Source organism: Fonsecaea erecta, assembly GCF_001651985.1.
Source record: "Fonsecaea erecta strain CBS 125763 chromosome Unknown Scaff10, whole genome shotgun sequence".
NCBI lineage: Eukaryota > Fungi > Ascomycota > Eurotiomycetes > Chaetothyriales > Herpotrichiellaceae > Fonsecaea > Fonsecaea erecta.
In genome coordinates this window covers 1,328,184-1,354,413 of record NW_017387253.1, presented here as the reverse complement: position 1 = coordinate 1,354,413, position 26,230 = coordinate 1,328,184, and the positions used below count along the sequence as shown (strand labels likewise).

Sequence of the window (26,230 nt, the reverse complement as noted above, 5' to 3'; positions counted from 1 at the left end):
GGGAACTCTTACCATTCTCTACCTCTTTTGACCCAGGAGTGACCCGATCCTTTTGCGGAAAATTTCCCACTGCTGGCCATGCGCTGGCACTCTCCGTAGAAGGACTCGCGAAGCTGTTCTGTGAGGTATCCAAAATGGTCGTCGGATGCTGCATCTGTTTCAAAGCAGCTGCCGCTAGTATCTCGTCTGTCTCATCTCCTCTTCGCATGTCAGGATCGGGGGTCATCGTCACACCCTGCACTCTCGTATTGATATTTGCCCTGGGTTGGTAGAACCGGACGAAGCAATGAGCGGAGGAGAAAGTTCTTCATTCTCTGATTCTGCCGACCCAGTTTCGATTCCCTCAGATGATTCTAATGGGTTACCCATTGAGAAGTGTGCCTCTGCCCCGCCGCTTGGTGACTGTGCATGTTTCCGCTAGCGGCTGCAGGAGTTGCAACTGACAGGAGTAGGCGAGGAGACAGTAGAGGACGGAAGTGAGAGGGATTTCTAGCAAGGCTGAACACCTCCCTGCACTATCCCCGATGCAGAAGCGGGTGGAGAGCAAGACACTCCACATGCTCGTCCACAGTGTGGAGGGACTAATCCATAAAACAACTAGTGTGTCAGGCAACCCCGCTTTTCTCGCCCAAGCTTTAATGCAAATCCGGCTCGCGAAAGACGTGATGGGAATACGAACTGCGGTCGTCCCTCGGCCTACCTCTTCTTCCTCTTCCTCCATTCACAGACATTGGAAGCCTTATCGATTCGAGGGCTGGTCTCTTGTCCGGCTTGCTTCTGCTGATTGCGCAATTTTAGCGGCGAACGCAAGCTCGAGCTGAAGTGTTATGAGTGAGGATCGATGGATGAAATGGCGCAAACACGCTTGGAAGTTGCCCTCTGGATACTGGATGCGTTGAGTATATCTTCTCATGCTTACCTCCTGTAACTACGACTCCGTGTTCGAGTTGTAGTGAGTCTCGACCATCGTGAACGGCCATTCCATCCCGCAGAACTGCCTCTCGAAAAAAGGGTGAGATAGTACACTAGTCAGCTGGGCTGAACTCTGGCCGCCTTCGTTCCTATAGTAGTGGCGGCTTACTTGATCGCCCTCTAGGAAATCTCACCGGATTTACGGTCATCCAAGAGATCACGCATCTTATCTGATCCTTCTGACCAGAAAACAAAATGTCAACCAGCCCAAAGGAAGTGGACGCGGTCGTGGTCGGCGGAGGATTCGGCGGGATACGCCTCGTCAGCCTTCTCAAGGACCGCCTTCACCTTCAGAACGTCGTCGCCGTGGAGAAAGGCAGCGCCCTCGGTGGGACCTGGTACTGGAACCAATATCCGGGCTCGCAGACCGACACCGAGAGCTGGGTGTACCGCTTCTCCGACGACCGCGATCCGCCAAAATGGCATACGCGGTACCTGAAGGCTGAAGATCTCCAGGAGCAGATCGTCGACACGGCCAAGAAGTCCGACGTCTTGAAGAACTATGTCTTCGAGAACGAGGTCGTCTCGGCGCACTACGACGCCGCGAAGAACCGCTGGCTCGTCGCCACGGACAAAGGGTTGCAGTTTTCTGCGACCTATTTCCTCACCGCGCTAGGCATCCTCACGAACCCCTACACCCCAGCATTTCCGGGGCGGGACTCTTTCAAGGGCCTCTCCTTCCACTCTGCCAGGTGGCCCAAGGGCCTCGACGTGACGGGAAAGCGGGTCGCCGTAATCGGCACCGGCCCGTCAGGAAGCCAGATCACCGGGTCTATCCACCACCTCGTGAAGCAGATTACCGTTTTCCAGCAACGAGCCCAGTACATTGTCCCCGTGAATGATCGACCGGTGACCGAGGAGGAGAAGAAGGAGATCTACGAGAACTACGACAAGATCTGGGACACGGTGTTCCATTCGCTTTTTGCCATGGGCTTCACCGAGAGCAAGAAATCGGCGCTGGAGGTGTCGGAGGAGGAGCGCAGGGAAGTGTATGAGCGCATCTGGAACAAAGGGGGCGGCTTCCGCTTCTTCTTCGAGACCTTCAACGACCTCGGAACCAACGTGGATGCGAACGAGACAGCCGCCGCGTTCGTGCGAGAAAAGATCGCAGAGATTGTCAAAGATCCCGAGACGGCAAAACTGCTCCAGCCTACAGGGCACTACGGCGGCCGCCCACTCTGCACGCATGGGTACTACGAAGCGTTCAACGAACCTAATGTCTCTCTCGTCGACATCTCCAACAACCCCGTGGCCAAAATCACCCCAACTGGATTAGAACTGCGAGACGGCAAAGCTTTCGAATTTGACATCATCGTATACGCGACGGGTTTTGACGGCGTCGACGGCGCCTATCACAACATCGACATCACGGGCCGCAACGGACTCAAATTGACCGACGCGTGGAAAGAAGGAGCGAACGCGCTGTACGGTGTCAGCGTGTCGGAATTCCCCAACTTTTTCACGGTCACGGGGCCCGGGGGTCCCTTCGCGAATATGCTCCCGTCGATCGAGCTGCAGGGCGACTTCATCATCAAGCTCATCCAGGAGGCCCGCAAAAGGGGGGACAAGACGGTGGAGGCGGACGCCCGAGCCCAGGCAGAGTGGGCTCAGACAGTGCAGCAGATCTCCAAAGCGACCGTCTTCGATAAGGTCAAGTCGTGGATCCAGAACGACAACGTGGACGGCAAGAAGAAATACAGCGCCTTTTTCCTCGCCGGCCTGCAGAATTATATCGCCAAATTGACCGAGGAGACTGAGGCAAAGTATCCCTCGTTCGTATTTGCCAAATGAGTTTAAACAGAGAACACAAAATGCTGTGTCGGTATGGGTGAATTGGGGTTAAAAAGAGCAAGGATTCACAGTGAACAGAACGACCCTGCATGTCGTAAGACCGGTAGTATTATGTTTGAATCAGAGGTACACCCACCATAGACACGAAATGATTTCCATAGTCACCCCACCCTGTTAGCCCTAAATGTTGATCATTCATTCATGCTTCATGGGCTGGCTATTGCGCGAAAAGGCGTCGTCGAGAGAGTACTGGTTCTCGCCCAAAAGACATGGGACTCTGCGGAAAGCGGCTCCATAAACAAAATGAAGAAGCGCAGACTATCATCGGGCAAGAGTGTCAAAAATTCCTTATGTCCGGGAGGAATTTCAGCAAATGGCCAAAAAGGACTCGTAACAATGGATCAACTCCCACGAGTCAAGGGTCAAAGTCTTCCACCAAAGAAAGAAGGATGTAATAGCTCAAGCTGAAGAGATCTTGGACACCAATGATGACCATAGGTTGGACGAGTTAAAGAAGCGCGATCACGAAAGAAAGATCCACAGAGAGAAATCCGGGAGAACGCAGCTCTCCAGGCCGAAGAAGAGATGACCGCATAACTGATTTAACATATTGATCTATCTGTCGTAATCCGGAATATGTGGGAATCAGACGCCATCCTAAGTAAGCCAGCTTAAACTGAAAACAGGAGCCATGGATTTTGATAAGCCAATTTCCACAGTGCCATCGGCGCTCTTTATGCTCGTGGGAATTGTCTCGCCTTTTCTCTCCAACACGATCTTGGGTTTTCGTTCGGGATCAGGATTAGGCAGTTTGTAGAAGCGCCGTCCAGATCGACTTAGGAACTGCTCGAGGTGGTCCTGTGTGACCTCATCTTCTTCAAGGACCCCCCTTTCAATGGCCTCTTCAAGCGCTAGAATCACAAGCTGGGTAGCGAAAGGCTGTGTGAATACGCCTGCTGGGACTGCTTGGCCACTTGTGGTCTTGACCTTGGAGGTTAACGGATGCGGTGCGCTGTCACTACCGCTGAAAGTCACGCAAGATTAATCAAGAAAGACTATAATCAGAAGGATGTGGACAGACTCACAAGAAGAATTTAGGGTCGCCGCTGCACACAGCTTTAATTAGGGCATCTCGATCCGACGGCTTTTTGGGAATCGGTTTACAAAAAGCCAGAGGATCTGTCTGGCTATCCTCACCCGTCAGGTAAAGATGATGTGCTGTTATCGTTCCTGTAGTATTGGTGTGTTTAGAAAAAGAAGAATAGTAAAAGAGCGGTGGGATCGGGAGTCACGGGGAGTAGGATTAACTGTAAACGGACGAACCAGTAACTGATGGACCACAAGCTCGTACGGCATCCAGAGCTGCGGCGGTAGAACAATGCTGCGAAGTGTTATTGTTGGATTCACAGTTGATCATGGGAAGAACCGACCTCGAGGACGCACCGAAGGCGTGGAAATTTCTCGTGGAGCTTCATAAGCTCCGGCAGGAACGCTTCCTCGAGAGAAATGTCGTCGCTTGCAGGGCGGCCTGGCCACTCTCCGTGCAAATTAAGGACCAGGTCATGCTGTTCCATGGCCGCGAAGACAGGAGAATAGGCTTTCAGAAAATCGGCTGGCACGCCTGACTCGGAATTCGTGGTCACGCCTAAATTACATCAATACTCGAGTATGGAGGAAAGAAGCCTCGTTATTGATGCCTTACCTTGAGGATACAGCTTGACTCCGGTGATACCAGCGGCTGCGGCTTCAGCGATCACTTCGGGGGTCACAGAGGGATGAAGCTGGTGTCGTTAAACGGCATGGTAACTTCGTAAGAAATAGATTACTCACGTAGAGTGACATGAGATAATGGACTTTTGGTTCGATGGATTGAAGACGAGACCGATATTCTAAAGCTTTAGCTACACTTGTAATCGGCGGTTGTAGGTTTGGCTGTAAAATAGATTAGCTAATGTTAGAATGAAACATTGAAGATCTATATACCATAACAAAGACCGTATCGACTCCTCCATTTAGAATTGTGGTAGCCACTAATTCCATGACCTGTAGGCAGGAAGAAATTATTTTAGTCCGATCCAGTACTAGGGCCGGTGAGATTAACTTTGTCCTGCCGCAAATGGACATGCATGTCCGCCGATGGCGGTAATTCTAGACGTTGTACGTCTCTAAGTCGCATTTTGTTGGGTATTTTTGAGAAGAACTCGGCAGGGGAAAAGCTCGGGCGGGAGAAGATGGGTAAGGCAGGCAACCGCCTATCTCAGAGGACCTTGAAAACCCGTTTCACGAGCAAAGTTTCCTTAAAGACACTCACGATGTTGGATCGAGAGGATGAAATCTGGTGAAGCTCAAAGGGAGGGCAGACGTCCGGCGAGATGGCCTGAGTTTTCTACACTAAACCCTGTTGGTAAAGCCACAAATGACTGGTGGGACCGCAACAATGCTAGCCAATAAGAGCAGGGCCCGAAAATAGGACTGAACACGGCTGATGTAAAACCAAGCCACCATGAATGGCAGTATACTCCAAGTATAACGAAGGGGTCATCGCTCCTTCGGTGTAATGCCATTTCCACCCCTCACCTTGAGCGCTCGCATCGATGTGACTCCTCTCGGTCTCCCCAAAACCGTGACTGGATGTCGCTTGGAGGACACGGCAAGGTGAACCCATATTGCATCGAACAACGTCGCCGAGCTCTTCGAAGCAATCAATCTCATGTGTTGTGAGCAGCAGGAATCCAGATTGGGCCCCTATCTCAGGAACGCTAACCGGGCTCCTACAGTACTATCGTCAATTAACCCCCTCATAACACAGAGGCTCAAACCTCAGAATTCTGAGGTATTTCATCACGGTTCGATAGGAATATGTGCACAGAGCGCCAATCCAAACTGCCATTTCGCCTACAGGGTGCCCCAGCCGTTGCAGAACATTCAATACTCCTGTTGTGATCCCCACGTCGACATTGCTGATATGAAGACAGTGAGCCTCGGAGGTGGAATCCCAAGCATGCGGTAGAGCGTCATAGTATAGTCGCTGCTTCGATGAGGCTGTACTCAGTCTTATACTGGGCATGGCATTCTCATCTTCGCTAGGTTCCAGGATCAGCAGCCTGATCTCTCGCCTTGAAGGGACGAGAGTTTGGTCTCCAAAGCCGAGATTGTCTTCTATGACAGTAATGGAACCGATTCGTTCCGGAGGATTCTTCGAAAAAGATTGATCTATTGTCATCATTGAAATAACCAAGATATGTGCTCTATGCTTTTCCCACATACAAAGTTGAGTGTAAGTTGTCTACTGAGAATTGGCGTTTCAAGGGCCTGATCCTCGCCCAACTCAAAGTCATGCCTTGTGCAGGACATAAGTGGTACTGTCAGAACAATGAATAGACGCCATCTACGAAGGAAGCCAGAGCCAGTGAACAATTAGGATGTGACCACCAGCTCAGATATAGCTACTATTGACGATAATATGGGAGCACCATTACCCCGGCGGGCACAACGATGCGCAGGAAGCGTAGCACTAAGGAAACTTTGCACCCTGAAAGGGTGGTCCACCGAGTAGCTCTGTCGTTCGGGAGGTATCCAAATCTGCTCTGGAGCTTCCATGTCCGACGCTCCAAACATGCCATCTTTCACACAACCTGTCTCGCTCGCTCGTAGCAACGTGTCCAGGTCCAATGTAAACTTCCTGAAAACAAAGAGGAGATGACCAGCTCCTCATTATCGAATGTTGACGGCGAGGCGACTAATGGAAATCTCGATCTTCTTTCGAAAAGAACCGTTCTTTTTGCTTGTTGTCTTTGGGGTGAGGGAGGGACAGATGGGACTTTCGAAGCGGACCCTGCCTGGAGTCGATACAAATGCACCTTCAAAGGCCCGTCTCACTTCCTCTCTCCGTTTGTGGCTCCTTCTTGGTCTTCTTCGGAGCATGCACAGCGCCTTCTTCTATCTTCTTTCTTTTCTTCTTGTTGTTGTCATCGACAGACCCTGATCCTTCCTTATCCTCCTGCTTCTTCCTTCCTCTCTTCTTCGGCACCTTCGCCGGTTCAACAGGAGTATTCTCCAATTTCTTACAAACCTCGTCCAACGTGGTGATCACCCTGCACGTCACAGCCCAATGGAAGAGCGGGTTGCACGTCATGATTTGTCGGAAGAATGGGTCAGTGTGAACTGTGAAGGCGTGCTGGCCTGTGGTTTTGGCGAGAACTTTCCACAATTCTGGGTCTTGCTGTTCCGAAATCATGTATTCTGCCGGGGATTTGTTGCGGGTCGTGGCAGTGGTGGTGCCATTAACATTGTCATCGGTCGGATTGCTGCCGTCATTGCTGTCCGTAGAACCAAATTCTGGAGAATTAGTGGCAAAGAAGTGAGCCAAGCATGGCAGCAATGCTTCTTTCTCGAAGCCCAGGGTTTCAGTGATCTCATACACTGCTTTCTCGCTCAGCTCAGTGATTCCGTACTTTCGCGCAATGAGATACATCTTCGCGTGCAGTGATATTGGAGGAAGATCCTCCCAATCAGCGTCCTCCTGAGCATTATCAAGTCCTGGTTCAGGGTCTGAGTCGTCTCGTTCTGAGAGAACAGACGAACAGACCTTGCCATGCTTGAGAAGACTTCGTATGGCAAGGCCGGTCATTTCGGCTGAAATTATTGCGTCGTCGTATTCTTTGATGTACCACCAGCGGACCAAGTGTGCGATTATGACTGGCTCGTCGTCGAGATGCACTTCGCGTCGCTCGCCATTCTGTCGCTAGAGAGGGCTCACCGTTAGCTCATGTCAGGCTGATTAAGTCCTGAAGACGTGCAGGGCATACCTCACGTGCGTCGTTGCAGAGTTTTCCGAAGGATCCATGGGCGGAGATGATATGACTGTGGACTGGCCAACGATAGTTCTTGACAATGACATCAATATCAGGTTGACGTTCCTTCTTGAGGACAGAGGCGAAGCTGCGCCCCTTGTCAGGTTATTAAATCAATGTGGAAGAGTAAATCACACATACGTCCTAGGGTCGCTCTCCGTTATCTCCATGTCGTGTAGTTCGAATCTACCTTCGAACTGACTCTCCACAAGTAGTCCGCGTGGTTGTGAGTAAGATGTACTTACGATGGTCAAATCGAAAGAGAGGGCAGGATGAGAAGCGAGAACGAAAGGAGAGATACACGTGTAGTGAGGAAGAGTGCCAGTGTGAGAATAGAAGTGGAAAAGCTTGAGATTTCACCTCACTTCAACGACATAGCCTGGATGAACACGGACGAGGAAATAAGTCAAGCCAAGGTAGAATACGGAAGGTAGAAGATTCTAAAAATGAGTGTTGTGGCAAGGACGCAGGGAGGCCCCCAGTATCAGTTGAGCGTGCTGTTGATCTTGCTCAGAGTGACCTCAAGTGATTTATATGTGAGAGAATTGAAAAGGTATGTACGCACACCTCTAGTCTGCCTTTCCTGAATCTCGAAGAACACGACAGGTCTGAAATAGATATGCCTTTGAACTCAGCAGTCCAGTAATCATAGCGAACATCAACCCGAAGGCAAAGTTTGCTGTATCACCTAACCACTAAGCCTTAATCTTGCGCGGAAGAAATGCTCTATGACATTTCGAGACTTGTGATCTCCGACCATGGGGGCTGATTGCGGTCGCAGACGTAATTGCTCTGTTCTGAGTCGCGCTGTTGAAGAGAAAGAAACAGACGAAGGACTTGAGATAACCAGTTGACTCGTCGGACTCTATTGGGGTATCTTTTGAGGAGTGGAATAATTGTACAATGTTTCACAGCACTTACTGCACCAAAATGTCTAAACTTCGACAGACATTTTCAGAGTCTTGACCTGCCATCGTTCCGGATCCTGCTCGATCCAGTCTTTCTTCTCCCCCAGGACACACGAGGACCTCAAATCCGAAGGGAGGTCCACGAGATACTTCTGGGCGACCGCGTGAACGGCCTCTTTTGTGACACCCAGGAGGCGCTCGCGCATCTCTTGGTCCATATCCTCGGTGATGCCGTACATGAACTCCTTACTGGCTTCACTGCTTACACTTCTGGGGGCGTCAATACCTTGAAAGATGCTTAGCTTGCTCTCCTCAAGTTCTCGACCGCTCCAGTCTTTGTCGCGGGCATACACCCCCGCGCGCTCGAAGACGCTTAAAGAAGTACGGGGATTTGGGTCCCGGTATGAAGACATGGTAAACAGTCCACTGATCGGGCTTGCGCTCGCCGATGCACCGTAAGCGCCGCCTTTTTCTCGAACTTCGGGATGGAGAAAGTTGTGGACCAAGAGCTGACCAAGGACCGTGAGTGGCGCCTTGTCCGGTGAGTTGTAAGGTGCAGTTTGCAGGCATGTTCCCGTATAGGAGACTTGAAATGGCAAGTCGAAGAATGCCCGCCTCGACAGCGACGATCCTGGTACAGCATTTGATGGAGCTGGATTACTCACTGATGGCTGCCCTCGAGGCAGTTGCACCAGAAATCTCTCGATGAGATCTCGATTGTTCTTAACCGAGCCGGGTTCACACACGACACGCATCGACAAATCCGCCGAGTTGGCGACTGCTATTGATTGAATGGTCTGTAGCTTCTGGATGACCTGCTCCAAGCTCCCTGGATCTCGTCTGGCTGCATCCAGTATTCGAGCGGTAGACTCTATTTGCGAAAGACCAGAAAGCTGATCTTGGATCCGCCCTCTTTCCGTCAGGGCGGCAGAAGCGCTTGTTATGGCGAAGTGGTGACCGCTTTCTGCAACTGCATCGAGTGCACCCGAAGCCTTGGATTCAAGGAGCTCTCGAATCGCAGCAATGGCTCCCGGACTCGTGAAGTCAATGTCCAACAGTAGGGTCCGGATGAGGTCAAGCATCGCAGGGACATTCCTGTCGAGCGCATATCCGTCAACCAAGAGTCCTTCGTTGCACTTGTCTAAGCTCCACGGATCCGGCGCCGCAAAGGACGAGACTGTAACGCCGCCGGTCTTCAGGAGAATTTCGGCTTCGAGGTCTCCCACGGACATTGTCTTCGTTCCCAGCCGCATCAGTGAGTCGGTGAATAGCGGTAGCAGTAGCCTCAGCTCGTTCGGAAGGTTTTTCAGAAGATGCTTTGCTTGGAAATAAGTGATGCCGTTCGTCTCGGTCTCACGCCACAAGCAGTCCACATCACCAATATTCAAATGGTACCGTGGCTTCCTCTCTTTTTCCCGGGCAATATCACTGACGCGAAGAGTCGGGAGGGTCTCCAAATTCTTGTCTTGGGCCTTTTCTTGTTCCTCAACGAGCTCGAGTTCCTGTTGACCAAGCTCGGAGATTGCGGCTTCCGGTGAGCTGGCGGTCTTCTTGATGTTGTCTAGGATGTTCTTCCGTCGCTCTTCTTCCCGCATGTCTAAGGTGACAGCATAAGATTCTGAAGGAGTCATTGTGAATTGCATGCAGCTGTCATTCATGAGATATTTTTGCACGAGTTGGTCAAGATACTTCTCCTTGTTCATTCGTCGTTTAAAGGCGTCGATGATCTGGTTCCACGACAGCGAGTCCATTGGATTGACTCCATTAAACCACCCAGGGAGAGTTTTTTCCAGTAAACCCATTCCAAAATTGGCTGTTTTGTGTTTCAAGGAAAGCTCTAGTTGATGCATATAGCCTTCGATCTTATTTGTCTGAAATGCCTCGTGAGCTTTCTCTTGCAAGATTGTCTGAACGGCCTGTTTCAACCCAACAACATCTTTAGCCTTCATCCCGTCTAACCCTATCGAGAATACGCCAACCCTTGCAGAGGCGTCGTATCCTGAATTCGGGCTGAAATTGGTTCCCAAGCCCGACTCGATCAGTCCTTGGTACAGTGGAGAGCCATAGCCGTTCATCAACAACGACATCATTATGCTCACACAAAAGGTCTCGACGATGTCCGATGAGGGGCAGCCCATCCATGAAAGGGAAGACTTGAACTGCCGGTCAGGGGGTTGCATTGTATCGACGGGGCCAGGGACTTCGAAAGCTAGGGGACCGTTGGAGAAACTGATTGGCAACTTGATCTCTGAATCCGGCGTCGCTTTTTCGAATTTCGATATGGTCTCGTCCACATGTCGAAGTTGCTCGGAGAGACTCAGACTGCCGTAAGAGAATATCTTTGCGTTGCTGGGGTGGTAGTTCTTGCGAGAGAAGTCGACGAGCTGATCATGCGTGAGCTGTGTCATGACTTCGGGATCACCACCAGAATTGTGTAGAGACGGTATAAGGTGTTCTCTAAATCTGATGTAGAAAAGATAGCTAGCATCGGACATCTGCCCTTTCATCTCGTTATAGACGACCCCTTTGAACTTGATATTGTCTTCTGTCGCCGGCTCCCGGGGGTCTTCGGGCCCAAGCCGCCACCCTTCTTGCAAGAAATCCGTACGTTTCAACAACGGGTGGAGAGTCGCGTCCAAGTATACCGAGGAGAGGTTGCGGTAGTCTTGCAGATTTGTCGTGGCAAACGGGTATGAGGTGTAATCAGAAGATGTAAATGCGTTCATGAAATTTGCCAGTGATCTCGGCATCATCTTGAAGAAGGGATCCCTCACAGGATACTTTTCACTCCCACATAGCGTAACATGTTCGAGTATATGCGGCAAACCTGTCCTATCGGTAGGATTTGTCTTGAAGTTGATGGCAAAGACATTGTTCTTATCATCCCGGGCGACATGAAGATACTCTGCGCCAGTTTTCTCATGCTCCAACCTCAACGCTGTCAAGTGCAGTTCCGGCACATGCTTTATTTCTCTCAGCGTGAACCCGTGTATGCTCTCACCAGGCTTAGGATAACTCTCCAAGTCTGTCACCGACGCATATTCTCTTCTAGACAAACACGACCTTGCGCACCGACGAATGCCCTGGCGAACGGCGCCATGCCTCAGCATCTCCCACTCGTAGGATTCGCGGTCTCCAATTGTAGGTAGCCTGTATCTCAAGGGGCGATTTCTCGGGCCAGTCCACAAGGGTGTGACGTCGAAGGGAAAGCACTTGTCTCTTGTTAATAGATTTCTAATGATAGTAAACGCAGGAACGTGGAGAAGGCAAAGAAAGAGGAAAAGAGAAACGAGGATTGCCTAATAAGAGACCTAGGAGTCACGTGCCCTTGATCCCAGTCGCGCTTTCGTCGACCGGCTTCAGAGGACCCTTTTACGGCTGCTGGAAGGGGTCATAGAAGAGTGTGAATAGTTGCTGTCGAGAATCCATTCAAATCTCACTGCGGGCGGTAATCATCTCTATTCGACATTGGGTTTTGGTATATTGCGCATCTGTACAAAGTGCTTGGCCGTGAAGCAAATCCCAGATCTGCGCGGCACGTCCTCCGATCGAGGTTTCGTTTCGCTCGATCTCTTTCCACCGTGCTTGACCAGATTATCTCTTTCTCTGTGGTCCACATAACTTACACACAGCAAAGAATAGACCAGTCGTCGCACTCACCCAGATATATTTTGACATCCTCGCGTTCTGCTGCGTCCAATTACTGTCTGACGCCACTGAAAGTCTCTGTCGCAGATGTCAACGCCGAACACCACAGTCGTGGGCACGAGTTCTGAAGGCTATCACTGGTCCTGAACAGGTATACGAAGACTGCAGCTCACGGGCTAGCACCTCCGATCATATGGCTACCGCGGCGCATAGTCCTACTTCCCAAACCACGAACGGCGACAGCCATGATTTGCCCCCGCCCGCACCCGCTGCAAAAAAGGGCAAGGGAAAGAAAGACAAGCAACTCAGCGCCGAGGAAAATGCAAAACTAGTACAAGCGCGGCTATCACAGCTGGAGCAGGAGAAGGCAGGCGATAAAGCCCAGCAGGCGGAGATCGACCGTGAAGTGAAGAAAGCGATCCGCGACCTCAATGAGCTGATCAACGGAGTTGAACCCCTGAAGGGGATCGACCTGGTCAAACAGAAATATGAAGACCTTCTTGCCGAAATGAAAAAGACCGAGCGCGAACACCTTAAAGCCAAAAAGAGTCGCGATCAGTACCAGAAGGAAGCCGAGAAATCCAAGTCGGAGCACAACAAGACCACAACGATGAAGGACAAGCTGGAAAAATTGTGCCGAGAGTTGACAAAAGAGAACAAAAAGCTGAAAGATGACAATAAGAAGCTTGAAGAGACCGAGAAACAGGCCCGAGAAAGCATCAATGAACGTCTGGACCAGATGCTCTACGACGTGCAGGAAGCCATGAACTCCAAGACCAACGCCCATCCCGAGATGCTTCATCTTGAGCTGGACGAGCTGTGAGTATGCCCTCTCATTGTTTCCGGAATTTTCCTAATGCTTCGACAGATTCAGGACACGATGCAAGGTCTTAGCGGACCAAGCCGAAATCCGAGAAATGCACTTTAAATCAATACTTCGCCACAAAGATGCCGAGATTGCCCATTTGCAAGCCAAACACGAAGTCGAGCGTCGAAGGGCCGACACTGAAGCAGCCCGTTGCCGCACACTGACGGGCCAAGTGTCGACCTTTTCTCATACTGAAGCGGAGCTACGCAGCCAATTGAACATTTACGTGGAGAAATTCAAGCAGGTTAGTTCCCTTCTATCCCTTACCTTACTTTGATTGATGCATGAGCTGAAACTCTTTGCTCACCATCCAGCAGGTGGAAGACACCCTCAACAACAGCAACGAGCTATTTCTCACCTTCAGAAAAGAGATGGAGGAGATGTCGAAGAAGACGAAGCGGCTCGAAAAAGAAAATCTCACGCTCACGCGCAAACACGACCAGACCAATCGAAACATTCTGGAAATGGCCGAGGAGCGCACGAGGGACAAGGAGGACCTGGAGAGGCTCAGGAAGCAGGAGCAGCGGATGCGCAACATCATCAAGATCATGCAGGAGCAAGGCCGAGGTCGGCCGATCCAGCAAGAGCCGGTGGACGAAGAGGGCACCGAAAGCGAATACGACGAAGAGTATGAGGACGAGGACGACGATGATGAAGCCAGTTATGAGGCAGAAGAGGAGTTGGCGACCGAAATCGCGAAGCCTGTGTTTGGACCAGTGCCTCCGCCAGAAATGGTCGCCTCCAAGGCAAATGGCCAAAAGACGGCGACGGCGACGCTCGTTAATGGTATCCAGCATTAAAGATGTGCGTACAAAACGTCGCTTGTAATCTTTTTCTTGGGGCCCAGGAACAATTGAGTTAGCTCGCACGTTTATACAGGAGCTTAGGTATCCAGCCAATCCTCCATACACCAAAATAATACAGCTTTGTGAGCTGTCATGCGGCTAGTAATGGGCATGCGATTGGAAGCCAGATGGCGTACGTCGTATTATTGGGGATGCGTGCGTCACTCCGCAGGAACAAAATTCGGCGAAGAGACCAAAGTGGCCCTCTCAGCTCACCAGAACCTTGTGTTGCATGTGAACTTTTGCTCATTGTCCCAACAAGACATGTCAGGATGGCTTTCGTGTCTGCAGTACTCGCAGCACCTCTCTTAGATTCTGACCCGCCGTGAGAAAGAATTCATATGATAGCCTGCTGCCACCACCCTCCACCCATCTGGCGCCTGATCGTGGCTTTGCCCTCCGATGACGCCTCAGCAGCGCACGAGAAATGCTTCTGGCCGATCCACGTCTCGGGAAATACACGGCCAGCATGACCTGACGCTGTCGCGTACGCCACGGCCATATCTTCTGCGGGCAGAGAGCCTGAGGCCCGCGTACATTCAGCGACCTGACAGTGGCTCTGATCTTGTCTCCAACGGATACATTCCCTCCCCGAAACCCAGCCGTTCGGAGTCCAGCGAGAGCGGCACGGAGGCCGACGACGAGAAAGGGCCTTTTCTCAAAGGTCTCCCCGCGCCGCCTCTACGTCTGCACAAGGGGCTTCGAGGGACTTCGCCGGCCAACTTGACACCCGCTCACAGTCCGCTTCCCACCCCCCCAGCCTTTGTGGAAGGAGAGGGGCCTCGATTTTTCGACTCGGCGCAGAAGCAGCCTGGGAAAAAACCACAACGGACGAAGGAGCAGCTGAGGGATTATGAGGCATACAAGACACGGAAGCGACGCGAGATTGTTCGACGATGTACCGAAACCTCGCTTCTCTGTGGCATCGGGGTGGTGGTCTGGAACAGCAGATGGGGTTCAACAGGTCTGAAGGACTGGCTCAATGAAGTCACAACGTTTCTCCTGATCCCACCATGCGTCTATCTGCTCTATCCGCTCAGGCTCGCAATGCGTGCCTTGGCTGCAAGAAAGTCCGTTGCGCAAGCATTCCGGCTGGGATTCCACATCCCCTCTCGATTTGACCCTGGGCCTCTGTTGTACCCGGTGACGCTGCCATTAATGGTAGCCATTTCTCTATTTCACCAGAGCGTTACGTTTCTCCCAGCAGCAATCATCTGTGGGCTGTCGTCGATACCGCCGATGATCACGACAACCCCCAGGATTCCAGCTATTGGCGAACATCTACACTGGCTCCTATCCATCGTACCTCTGCATACTTCGAAATACCGATTATCGCCTGCCTCACTTCCGAAACCACTGTCTCTGAAACTCGACCCCGGGTGCCCCTTGACGAGGGAAGATCTGGTGGTCCTGTTCCCCTTGCACCAGGCTTTGATCTCGGTGCTCGGATACCTCACGACTTCGAGTCTGGATATATCAGAACTACATCTCCTCTCGTCAGCTCTGATCAACCTCTACATTTTTGCACGGACACCCCAAGCTGAAATTCTCAAGGCGATGATATGGCTAGGGGGTCTGAGCATTTTCATCAGCTGTAAGAACGTCCTAATGTGGGAGGTCGCCCTGGCGCGAGTGCCCACGTGGAAACTGCTGCGTTCACGGCGGCCTGGGGGCTTCATCTCCAAGTTCGATCAGTACATATGTAATTTCCTCGTGCGCAGCAGACTTCAACGCGTGCAGGCCGACAGTTCGGACACTGAAGATGAGAGGCACCCTACGAATTCTATCCCCAGGCTGAGACCCCGCTTAAAGCTGCAGCTTAACGGCCGAGCATTTACTGCCACGGATTCGACCCAGGAACCAGTCTCGGCCTTCGACATAGCGCCTTCCAAGGTTACATCGTTGGACAACGCGGCGTTTTCGGCACCACTTCGAAGAAACACGTTCACCGGTTTTGATCAGATTCGCCGCAAACAACAAGCGCCATCCGCGAGGAAAGTCAAGCAAGCTCCTACAGGCCCTTCTGCGGCGTTTCTCACATTCAGCGTGACACAAGCTCGCGTGCGAAAGTATGCGTATGCAGCAATCGCCTATATGTTTGTGATTGTCACCATCTTGGGACCGGTCCGGCTCTACGTGGGAAAACGGGCATTGTCGAACCACGAACCCGTAGGCTGGGCGTTGGGGTATTTGTTTGGCAATCTGTCCATCTTCCGACTTTGGGTGGTTAGCAACAACCTCGAACGGTGGATCTGCCTCCCAGCTCGAGAAACGGACCATGTCCTCCCGTTTAAGGATGGTGTTGCTGAATATGTCCGACAGTATGTCCTCGGACCAGCCACTACACGCCTCGTTATCTGTGCGTATTGCATTGTGGTACTCATGACTGGGATAGGCGCGGTGCTTCGCCTCACGTCGGTCGTCGAAGTCGACACGAGACGCAAAGTCTTCCATGGTATCATGGTCGCAATGCTCTTACCAACCATATTTGTGGATCCCTGTTTTATTGCCATGGCGCTGAGCTTGATTCTAGCGATCTTTCTTCTCCTAGACCTGTTCCGAGCGTCACAACTGCCTCCGATCTCGAAACCTCTGACTGTTTTCCTCGCTCCTTATGTAGACGGGCGAGATCACCGCGGGCCTGTGATTGTTTCTCACATCTTTTTGTTGATTGGATGTGCGATACCGTTGTGGCTGTCCCTTGCTGCTGCCCCGCGCGTGGGCCCAGATCCTTGGGTTGGCTGGGACACTACATTGCGTGACTTGAGCATGGTGAGCGGCGTTATATGTGTTGGAATGGGAGATGCTGCAGCCAGCTTAATTGGACGGCGGTATGGCAAGACGAAATGGTACTGGATCGGGGGAAAGAGCTTGGAAGGGAGCTTCGCGTTTGCATCGGCGGTCACGTGCGGGCTCTCGGCGAGCTGGCTTTGGCTCAGATTGGGCGGCTGGGCTTCCTGGCATGACAGTGATCCCTTTATGCTCGTGCTGGGGAAATGTGTGGTTGCGGGAACGGGAGCAAGCCTCCTGGAGAGTACCCTGACTGCCGCTAATGACAATGTGGTCGTTCCAGTTGGACTCTGGCTGCTGGTGAGAGGCCTGGATATATAATCCGACAGGGTGCGTGCATCATTGCCGTATGGGATATCCCGCTGTGAAAGTGCTCGGAAACCACATCAGGGCCAGGACTTAACAGCACGAGCAGAAGTACGAGTACTTCAGTTCTCGATTCGAGGACGCCATTTCGGACCCTGGTGGCCAGTCACCACTACGTCAGGTACGCAGAGCCGATCCGGCAGGACGAACCCGCTTGGCAAAGATGGGCGTGTCGGGCGACTCCGTCAGATATGCACTCAGACGTTGGGAGGCGTTGATTCGCCCATGGCACAGCGAGGCAAAGAATTCCGGGGGAGCGGTGGCAGCTGGCAGCTCGATAGTAGTAGCTGCCACCGCCTGATCAGCGAACGAGGCGAAGCTGGCAAGGTGGTGTCTTATCTCTTGCTTCCCCGTCCCCGTGCCTCCGATTAGTCGTAGGCTGTGACCGGTAGCAGAGGAGTCAGAGGAGTCATACGTTCGCTCCCACGCCTCCCCCAAAGTCCGAGGGCAGGTGGGCAAGGGGCATGGCACGCGGAGGACCTGCAAGCTTTCCACACCACGCCAAACCCACGCCCTGCCTTGCCTTGCCGTTGGGCGTGGGCGGGTGCTTGGTGCGATAGACTGATAATAGACTCCATACAACGGACAAGTCTCGCCCTTTTATCGCTTTTATCGACGCCGGATGACTGCATGACTAACTTCCCTCTGCACACTACACATCTGCACCCTGCAACCCTGCACCCTATACTACTTACTACTGACTGTACTCCGGACTCTCCTTCTCCCAACCCTTCCTCACGCTGCTTGAATTCACCGTTTCCACTGCCTGCCCATTTTGTTCTTATTTTTTGACTCCTTCAACACTTCGTCTATCCCTTATCGTATTTCTCAGGCCTTTAAGCCGCATTGCTTTCTTTGTGTGTCGCGCCGGTGGTGCAGTGCTCCGCATCCTCCAAGTCACACGTCACTCACCTCTCGTCCAACCACAGATTCGCCCCAGAGTCGCGCCGCCCGACAACCACCACGTCCTCTCACAACCCGCCATCCTCACCGGCCAACTGAGGTCTATCTGTGCTGTTTCATCCAGACTCAACCACGGCACCTTAGAGTGCTCCTCCCCCGCCGAGTCTGTTGAGCTTCTCTGCACCACAGTTGCGCAACCTCCCGAAATCACGCAGCCTACCGTCCAATTGCGCCATCTCCACTCCGACTATTTGTGCCCGGTCGCCTGCTACCTGTTGACTTTAGCCATCCATTCATCGGTCGTTTTCACCTTTCCATCCCAGTTGTTCGCTTCATCCCGAGCAATCCATGGGCCACCACAACGCCTTGGACCCTTCTCTTCAACGTACAAGATAACCCTCGAAGCAACCTCACCTCACCTGATCATCCTTCACCGGCCGTGTTGACCGAAGTAGGAGGAGGAGGCGAAGGGAAAATATGGCGTCCACAGCTCCTCAGTCATCAACATCTCGGAGGTCAAAGGAGTCGGAGCGGATAGGCAGTTTTCAGCGTCATGAAGAGATTGGTCGGGGTAGCTTTGCCACGGTCTACAAGGCAATCCATACGGTGCGTCCATGCAAGTCACCACGGCATCTGAAGACATACTGACAACTCTCTTAGACTAACTCGGGGGTTCAAAGCATCGTGGCCATCAAATCTGTCAACATGTCCAAGTTGAACAAGAAGTTGAAGGACAACCTGACCTCCGAGATCTCGATCCTCAAAGGCCTTCACCATCCCCATATCGTAGCCCTCATCGACTGCAAGGAATCGAGTGCCCACATACATTTGGTCATGGAATACGTTGCTCTGGGTGACCTTTCCCACTTTATCAAGAGACGAAATGAGATCAAGGACAGCGAGTTGGTGGGCAACATGATGGTCAAATACCCGAATCCTCGATATGGCGGCCTTCATGAGGTGGTGGTCCGGCACTTCCTGAAACAACTCGCCAGTGCTCTGCAGTTCTTGCGAGCCAAAAATCTCATCCATCGAGATGTCAAACCCCAGAATCTCCTGCTGAACCCGTCCCCTGACTACTTTGAGAAACACAAGCCACATCCTATGCCCTATAAAGTCGGTGACGATTCGCTAAACCCAGTCACCGGCATCAGGTCGTTGCCGATGCTCAAGATTGCAGATTTCGGGTTTGCTCGGTCCCTGCCCTCGACAGCCCTTGCCGAGACTTTGTGTGGTTCACCGCTCTACATGGCTCCAGAGATCCTACGGTACGAGAAATACGGGGCAAAGGCCGATCTCTGGTCTGTGGGAACCGTGCTTTACGAGATGATGACGGCCCGGCCTCCTTTCCGTGCTTCTAATCATGTCGAGCTACTTCGAAAAATCGAGAAGAGCGAGGACAAGATCAAGTTTGGGGACGAGTACATAATAACCGAAGAAATGAAGAAGCTCATTCGGTCACTCCTGAAGAGAGATCCTGAGGAGAGACTGTCATTCCCCGATTTCTTCAGCAACGAGATCGTGGCAGGTCCTATTCCTGGATTGCATCCAGAGGATATGCTCCAAGACCCCGTCCAATCCCAAAACGACCGTCGAAGAAATAGTCGAACTGATCCTGCCGGGCTAACACGTCCAAGCTCCCGAAGGGAGCCGGAAAGTCCTTATATTGATTCCTCCAAGTCTGCGTCCGAAGAAAATGTACAACGGAGATACAGTCGGCCATTATCCGGTACAAAGGACCAAATTATCACGCAAAGAATCACTAATGAAGAGCTCCAAGCTACTCTAGCCTCGCCCACCAGTCCAGTTGATGGCCGTCCAGCTCTTCATCCGCATGCCACGGCACCAGCAAGGCAAGAGCTGGTACTACGTCCTTCGTCGGCTCCAATGGCGCGTCAGACCAGCGCAGGCTCGCATAAATTGCCGCCTTCGTCGTTGCGTGGCCAAGTCTATGATGAAGCTCAGGAAGCTACCCTGCGCAAGGAACAGGAGGAAAAAGAGCGGGAGCGGGTTGCGCAGGATATCGCCTTCGAGCGAGACTACGTCCTAGTGGAGAAGAAGGCGGTGGAGGTCAACGCATTGGCTGACGAGCTCGAAGCCAGTCCCCGACTGAACAGGAATTCTCTTCAGACTGCCATGTCCCCCAAATCAGGAGCCATGGTCCGCAGAGCCACAACGCAGGGGGCACCTGGCTCGGCAACCGGCGCTCAGACGAGTGCTTCTCGAGCTGTCCAGATCGCCTCAGGACGCAGACCTGACTCGCTTCATCAACGGCAGAACTCCTACGAACGACGGTATGGCCCCAGCCCCGGCTCGGCCACTTCGGCGATTTCAAAGGCCCTCAACATGGCTAGCGGCCGACTGTTCGGGGTTGGATTCTCTCCTCCAGTGAACCTGATTCGTGGCGGCAAATCTCCTCCAATCACCTATAGCCCATTTCCTACATATCCTGGAGCGCAAAGCAGCCTGGTAATGATTGGCGATTCTAAGGGAACAGCAGCTGCTGACGAAGACACAAAATTCGTTCAGAATGTGGAGGAAATTGCTACCAGGAGCGACGTTGTCTATGGATTTGCAGAGGTCAAGTATAAACAATTGATCCCTGCCGGCCCATCACACCCGGGGCTCGGTTTGCGCAACGCATCCGGCGATAATGTCAGCGGTGGTCCGTTCGGGGCCTCTAATGAAGACCTCACAATCGAGGCAGTCGTGGTCGTGGCGGAAGAGGCTTTGGTGCTCTACGTCAAAGCCCTGGCCCTGCTTGCCAAAGGCATGGACATTGCGGCACGTTGGTGGGCACGCAAGAACCGGGCTGAGGCTACCAGCGATAACGTCACTTATCGGTCTAGCACAAACTCGGCTGCTGCAGGGCAAAGGATGAACAACGTTGTACAATGGATTCGGAATCGTTTCAACGAGGTTCTTGAAAAGGCAGATCTGGTTCGACTAAAACTCATCGACAGTCAGCGACGTCTGCCTGAAGATCACCCCAGTCATCCGAACAACATTTCGTCCACAACCGCATCTAGCGCCGGTTTAGGGACCTCGGCAGACCAAGTGGTCGTAAGCTCCGGTATTACCGCGGAGAAGCTCATGTACGACCGGGCCTTGGAAATGAGTCGAGCGGCCGCCATCAATGAATTGACCAACGAAGACCTGGCTGGATGCGAGATCTCATATGTGACGGCAATTCGGATGTTAGAAGCTGTTCTGGAGAACGATGACGACAACCTATCGAGGAACGGCAGTGGGACTAGCGACCAAGATGAAAAGGAGGACCTGGCTCCGATCAATGGATTGGAAGCTGAAGATAGAAGGACGGTGAAGAACTGTAAGTTGTTGTTGTTGAGCCGTGGCGGCCCCCTTTCTAACTGTTCCTTTTATAGTGGTGGCGAGCATTCGTCAACGTCTGACCGTCATACGGAGAAAGCTTCAAGTCATCCAGAAGCGTGCATCCGCGCCGGCCGTTGCGTCTCCAACGCGAGCATCTCCTCCCATCCCTCACCGCGGGAGTCACCCTAATACAGGGCCCGCAGCTACACCTCCACGATCATGACCTGGTCGAGACTCACGAAATCACGAATATGGCATCGGAGCACTTGTTCACGATGGAACCCGGTAATGCGGCCTTGGAGCCGTCGTCCCGGGGCTATGATTTGGCGTATCTTGGGCGTCTGTTTAAACTTCTCAGCCAGGAGAGTTCACAGCACTTCAACCGTGTGCGTGTCGTCTCTCTTAGCTTGTAATTATCCTACTTGTGTTATTTTTCTACTCTTTTTCCGCTTTCGAAGTGCCTTTGGGTCGAGGCGAAGGTGGCAATCATTCTTGAACAGCGTTCGGCATCACGGGTGTGGCATATTATTGGCGTTTATACTCTTTCTCAGATCGAGCTCGGATGAAACTGAGCAAGCTCACCAGGGCTTACATGCATGGGGCAGGAGGCGATCGAGCTGTGATCCGTCCCAAGGAGATTTTGGACATGGAATGGAACAAGATACCCGCTCACGACATGCAGATCACGGACGACTTGAACTTTGAAGGAAATGCGATGACGGCTGGTGCCATGGTTCAAAGAATTTCGAATGGGTTTTATCTGGGAATGGCAACGGCCGGGGTTTCTGTGCGGGCGTGGGCACTGGGCAATCTGGTCAAGTGTTTATACCCGGAATTTTTGCGCTATACTCTCCACGGTGAAAAGAATCTATACAGAAAAGGGCGATGGCCATGGACAGGACGCCTGTTTACTCATTGTCTATACGAACTGGTGGCATCGCTTGTTTCGCGGCGGTCATCGTGGTATCACCAAGGTAGAGCAATGATGGCTCTGGACCAAGAGATCGATATCAAGTCTTCAGTATAGAATAAAAGAGACATTCGTGGCTTTCCCCCCTCCAGTCCGGGTTTCCTCATCTATCAACAATGTGCCAGACAACTATGGAGAATCACCCATTTGGATAAGTGACTTCCTCAAACTTGCTGGGGTTTTCATTCTAGCAAGAAAAAAGAATAGAACAAATCAAGAATGCACGGAGAAGTAGAGCATTTTGATGCCGGTTCTTGCCTGAGTGGAAGAGCGCGAAGGATGCATGGAGGGTCAATCTTGGGTCCGTGGATAGGCCACCAGCCAGTTAAAAGTGTCTTCGATTAAGAGGAAAGTAGTTCAGGCGACCGAGGCTGAGGCTTAGATTGCACAACACGTGCAGTGTCAGCCTTGTTAAGGAGTGCATAGGGGCCTGGTGCGATGTGGGAGGCATCATCCTTGGGGAACTGGGGCGACATGCAGCACGAGACACGACGATTCTGTGGTCAGCAGGACCTGAGGACGATGCCAGGAGAATCTTGATACATCGGATCTGACAGGCTGCAAGTAAGATGACAGGGTATGCAGGAGACAAGATGTATCGACAACGCAGTGTGTGGTAGATGTGTAGTCGAAAAGGAAGGGGAGTCAGAAACAGGAAGAAGTCGATAGCGGCAACAAAAGTCCCACGGGAAGAACTACTGAACTCGCCGCACTTGCCCCGTTTGACCGCTAGTACCAAAATACCTACGCTAGTGACCAGGAAGGAAGGTAAGGCACCTCGTACCGCAGCTGGTGACAATGTCCATCCCAGTGGCTGGCGCACGAGACCTTCTGCCTCCCCGGTCTCAACAGCGAATCCCTATCACTCTTTCCCCATTCCTTTGACTTTTGATTCTTGACGGGGGCTGACATTTTCTCTGCTGAGAAAGTCAGGTGCTTGAGTGCAAGTAGATGCAGCCCTTCCTCATTCGCTCTCTTTCCGGGCTTGCTGTTGAACCGCGGATCCTCCCTCTCCAGCGACTGCAAACACAACTCCTCCGACGATCCTTTCAAACGCAGTTTTCATACCGCCCCAACGTCAAGAACAACAACAGTCACTTTCTTCCAGACCATAGGCAGCTTTCTGTGCCACCTCCAGCACTACAAACGAGGCCGTTTTCTCTTTCGTCTCGTCAGCTTGGAGCTTTACGAAATCGCTCTCTGAAGCCCTTGCCCATTCATATTTCTGCAGGTTCGACGTCCTTGCTGCCTAGAGCTTCTCATACAGCCAACATGTGCCGCTTCATGTCCGACTCACCCGGTGCCGCAACGACCCAAGGCCGAATCGTACTCCCCACAAATGTCGTGCCAAAACACTACGACGTGACTCTCGAAGTCGACTTCGACAAGTTCGTCTTCCACGGAACCGTCGTCATTGACCTCGACGCTGCAAAAGACAGTACCTCTATTTCATTGAACACTGTGGAAATTGACATCCACTCCACAACCGTTCATGCAGATGGCGCCCTTATTACCTCTTCCCCGAAAATCTCGTACGATGCGGACACGCAAACTACCACCATCGACCTTGGTGAAGGCAAGTCGCTGTCGAAGGGTCAGAAGGTGCAACTGAAACATACGTACACGGGTCAATTGAATGACAAGATGGCCGGGTTCTACAGGTCCAAGAGGAGAGACGGGCAGTATTTGGCAGTCACCCAGTTTGAGGCCACTGATGCCAGGAGGGCGATGCCTTGCTTTGATGAACCTGCCCTCAAGGCAGAGTTCACGGTCACGTTGATTGCCGATGAGGCTATGACGTGTCTGTCGAATATGGATGTTGCGTCGACCAAGGCTGTACACTCGGACATCACCGGTGGGCAGAGAAAGGCCGTCACGTTCAATCGATCACCCAGAATGTCGACTTACTTGTTGGCCTTTATCGTTGGCGAATTGAAGTCGATCTCCACAGACAAATTTAGGTTACCCATCAAGGTGTGGATGACCCCGGAGCAGAACGAAGAGGATGGAAGATTTGCGCTAGATGTTGCTGCCAAAACTCTGGCATTCTACGAGAAGGCGTTCCAAGCACCCTACCCATTGCCTAAGATGGACATGGTGGCCATCCCGGATTTTGCCGCTGGTGCAATGGAGAACTGGGGTTTGGTCACTTACCGTGTAGTGGATCTCCTTTTCGACGAGAAGTCGGCTGGTGCGGCGACCAAGGAGAGAGTGGCAGAAGTTGTTCAGCATGAATTGGCACACCAGTGGTTTGGAAATCTGGTGACAATGGACTTCTGGGACGGATTGTGGCTTAACGAAGGGTTTGCAACCTGGATGAGCTGGTACAGCTGCAACGAGTTCTACCCCGAGTGGCGGGTGTGGGAAACCTTTGTGATCGATACCTTGCAATCGGCCTTGGGATTGGATGGGCTGCGGAGCTCCCATCCTATTGAAGTACCTGTGCATCGTGCAGAGGACATTAACCAGATCTTTGACGCCATTTCCTATTCGAAAGGGTCAGCTGTCCTTCGGATGATTTCGAAGTATCTCGGCGAAGATACTTTCATCGATGGTGTGAGGAGGTATATCAAGAAACATGCTTGGGGGAATACACAAACCAGTGATCTCTGGAACGCACTGGGCGAGGCGAGTGGTAAGGACGTTGCCCATGTGATGGACATTTGGACGAAGAACATTGGATATCCGGTCATTACAGTGACGGAAAACGAGAAGGACTCAACCATCACAGTTAAGCAGAACAGATTCTTGCGCACGGGTGATGTCAAACCGGAAGAGGATCAGGTTCTTTACCCCGTGATCCTCGGGTTGAAGACGAAGGATGGAGTGGATGAAAGCCTAATGCTCACTGAGCGGGAACAGACATTCACCATCAAGGGGGGACTGGACTTCTACAAACTGAATGCGGACCATTCGGCGCTCTACAGGACGAGCTACACGCCACAGAGACTCACGAAGCTTGGCGAAGCAGCGAAGAAGGGACTGCTTTCGGTTGAAGACCGAGCCGGTATGATCGCTGATGCTGGAGCTCTTGCTGCCAGTGGATACGGCAAGACATCGGGTATTTTGAGTCTCCTGCAATCGTTCAACACGGAGACACAGTTTGTGGTCTGGAATGAAATTCTCAGCCGGATCAACGCCGTGAGGAATACATGGATCTTTGAGGACGAGTCGATCAAGGATGCACTGAAGGCCTTCCAGCTGAACTTGACATCAGCAAAAGCCCATGAGCTAGGATGGGAGTTTTCCGAGAATGAAGACCACATCTTGAGTCAGTTCAAGAGCTTAATGTTTGGCTCCGCTGGTCTTGCTGGCGATGCAAAAATCCAAGCCGCGGCCAAGGACATGTTTGAGAAGTTCATGAAGGGTGAATATTCTGCCATTCACCCCAACCTCCGGTCATCGGTCTTCGCTATGGCGTTGAGAGACGGAGGAGAGAAGGAATGGGATGCACTGGTGGCAAGATACCACTCTGCGCCGACCTCGGACGAGAAGAACACTTGTCTTCGAACTCTTGGCCGGGCAAAGGATCCAAAATTGATCAAGAAGACGCTTGATTTTGCATTGAGCGGACAGGTCAAGATGCAAGACATCTACATGCCCATCGGCGGCCTGGGAACGACTTCGGAGGGCATCGAGAGACGATGGGAGTGGATGTGTGCCAATTGGGATGAACTGGTGGAGAAGCTACCTCCCAGCATGACAATGTTGAGCAGTGTCGTCAGCATCTGTACTGCAGGCTTCACGTCTGATGCACAGTTGAAGAAGGTCCAAGACTTCTTTGAAGGCAAAGACAAGAAGGGATTTGATCGCAGCTTGCAACAGAGCATGGACAGTATCCGAGCCAAAGCGAACTGGCTGAAGAGGGACGGGGAGGATGTTGGAGAATGGCTCAAAAGCAACGGATATTTGACTGAAGGGGCCGTGAGTGGGAAGCTATAGCTGCATCAGGAAGGAGAATGGGCTGCGTGCAGGTTCTCTCC

General features: G+C 52.1%; 8 protein-coding genes across 8 annotated transcripts; 5 read left to right on the top strand and 3 right to left on the bottom strand.

Moving 5' to 3' along the window:
• Nucleotides 1-1,167: 1,167 nt before the first annotated feature.
• On the top strand, nucleotides 1,168-2,763 carry AYL99_10191 (hypothetical protein; the record flags this gene model as incomplete). The annotated part of the gene is made up of 1 exon (XM_018841697.1): nucleotides 1,168-2,763. One exon carries the CDS (start codon nucleotides 1,168-1,170, stop codon nucleotides 2,761-2,763), a length of 1,596 nt encoding a protein of 531 aa, XP_018689406.1.
• Nucleotides 2,764-3,420: 657 nt separating this feature from the next.
• On the bottom strand, nucleotides 3,421-4,803 carry AYL99_10190 (dihydroorotase, homodimeric type; the record flags this gene model as incomplete). Its single annotated transcript, XM_018841696.1, has 7 exons — nucleotides 3,421-3,787; nucleotides 3,849-3,993; nucleotides 4,083-4,144; nucleotides 4,207-4,408; nucleotides 4,466-4,544; nucleotides 4,594-4,695; nucleotides 4,747-4,803. 7 exons carry the CDS (start codon nucleotides 4,801-4,803, stop codon nucleotides 3,421-3,423), a joined length of 1,014 nt encoding a protein of 337 aa, XP_018689405.1.
• A 1,822-nt stretch (nucleotides 4,804-6,625) lies between these two features.
• Nucleotides 6,626-7,786, bottom strand: AYL99_10189 (hypothetical protein; the record flags this gene model as incomplete). The annotated part of the gene is made up of 3 exons (XM_018841695.1): nucleotides 6,626-7,507; nucleotides 7,572-7,704; nucleotides 7,758-7,786. The coding sequence occupies 3 exons, from the start codon at nucleotides 7,784-7,786 to the stop codon at nucleotides 6,626-6,628; spliced, it is 1,044 nt and encodes a 347-aa protein (XP_018689404.1).
• Nucleotides 7,787-8,550: 764 nt separating this feature from the next.
• On the bottom strand, nucleotides 8,551-11,634 carry AYL99_10188 (hypothetical protein; the record flags this gene model as incomplete). The annotated part of the gene is made up of 1 exon (XM_018841694.1): nucleotides 8,551-11,634. The coding sequence occupies one exon, from the start codon at nucleotides 11,632-11,634 to the stop codon at nucleotides 8,551-8,553; it is 3,084 nt and encodes a 1,027-aa protein (XP_018689403.1).
• Nucleotides 11,635-12,365: 731 nt separating this feature from the next.
• On the top strand, nucleotides 12,366-13,840 carry AYL99_10187 (hypothetical protein; the record flags this gene model as incomplete). The annotated part of the gene is made up of 3 exons (XM_018841693.1): nucleotides 12,366-12,991; nucleotides 13,041-13,284; nucleotides 13,358-13,840. The coding sequence occupies 3 exons, from the start codon at nucleotides 12,366-12,368 to the stop codon at nucleotides 13,838-13,840; spliced, it is 1,353 nt and encodes a 450-aa protein (XP_018689402.1).
• A 447-nt stretch (nucleotides 13,841-14,287) lies between these two features.
• Nucleotides 14,288-16,996, top strand: AYL99_10186 (hypothetical protein; the record flags this gene model as incomplete). Its single annotated transcript, XM_018841692.1, has 1 exon — nucleotides 14,288-16,996. One exon carries the CDS (start codon nucleotides 14,288-14,290, stop codon nucleotides 16,994-16,996), a length of 2,709 nt encoding a protein of 902 aa, XP_018689401.1.
• A 1,425-nt stretch (nucleotides 16,997-18,421) lies between these two features.
• Nucleotides 18,422-21,500, top strand: AYL99_10185 (hypothetical protein; the record flags this gene model as incomplete). Its single annotated transcript, XM_018841691.1, has 3 exons — nucleotides 18,422-18,550; nucleotides 18,605-21,275; nucleotides 21,331-21,500. The coding sequence occupies 3 exons, from the start codon at nucleotides 18,422-18,424 to the stop codon at nucleotides 21,498-21,500; spliced, it is 2,970 nt and encodes a 989-aa protein (XP_018689400.1).
• A 2,019-nt stretch (nucleotides 21,501-23,519) lies between these two features.
• On the top strand, nucleotides 23,520-26,189 carry AYL99_10184 (hypothetical protein; the record flags this gene model as incomplete). The annotated part of the gene is made up of 1 exon (XM_018841690.1): nucleotides 23,520-26,189. One exon carries the CDS (start codon nucleotides 23,520-23,522, stop codon nucleotides 26,187-26,189), a length of 2,670 nt encoding a protein of 889 aa, XP_018689399.1.
• Between the last annotated feature and the right edge of the window lie 41 nt (nucleotides 26,190-26,230).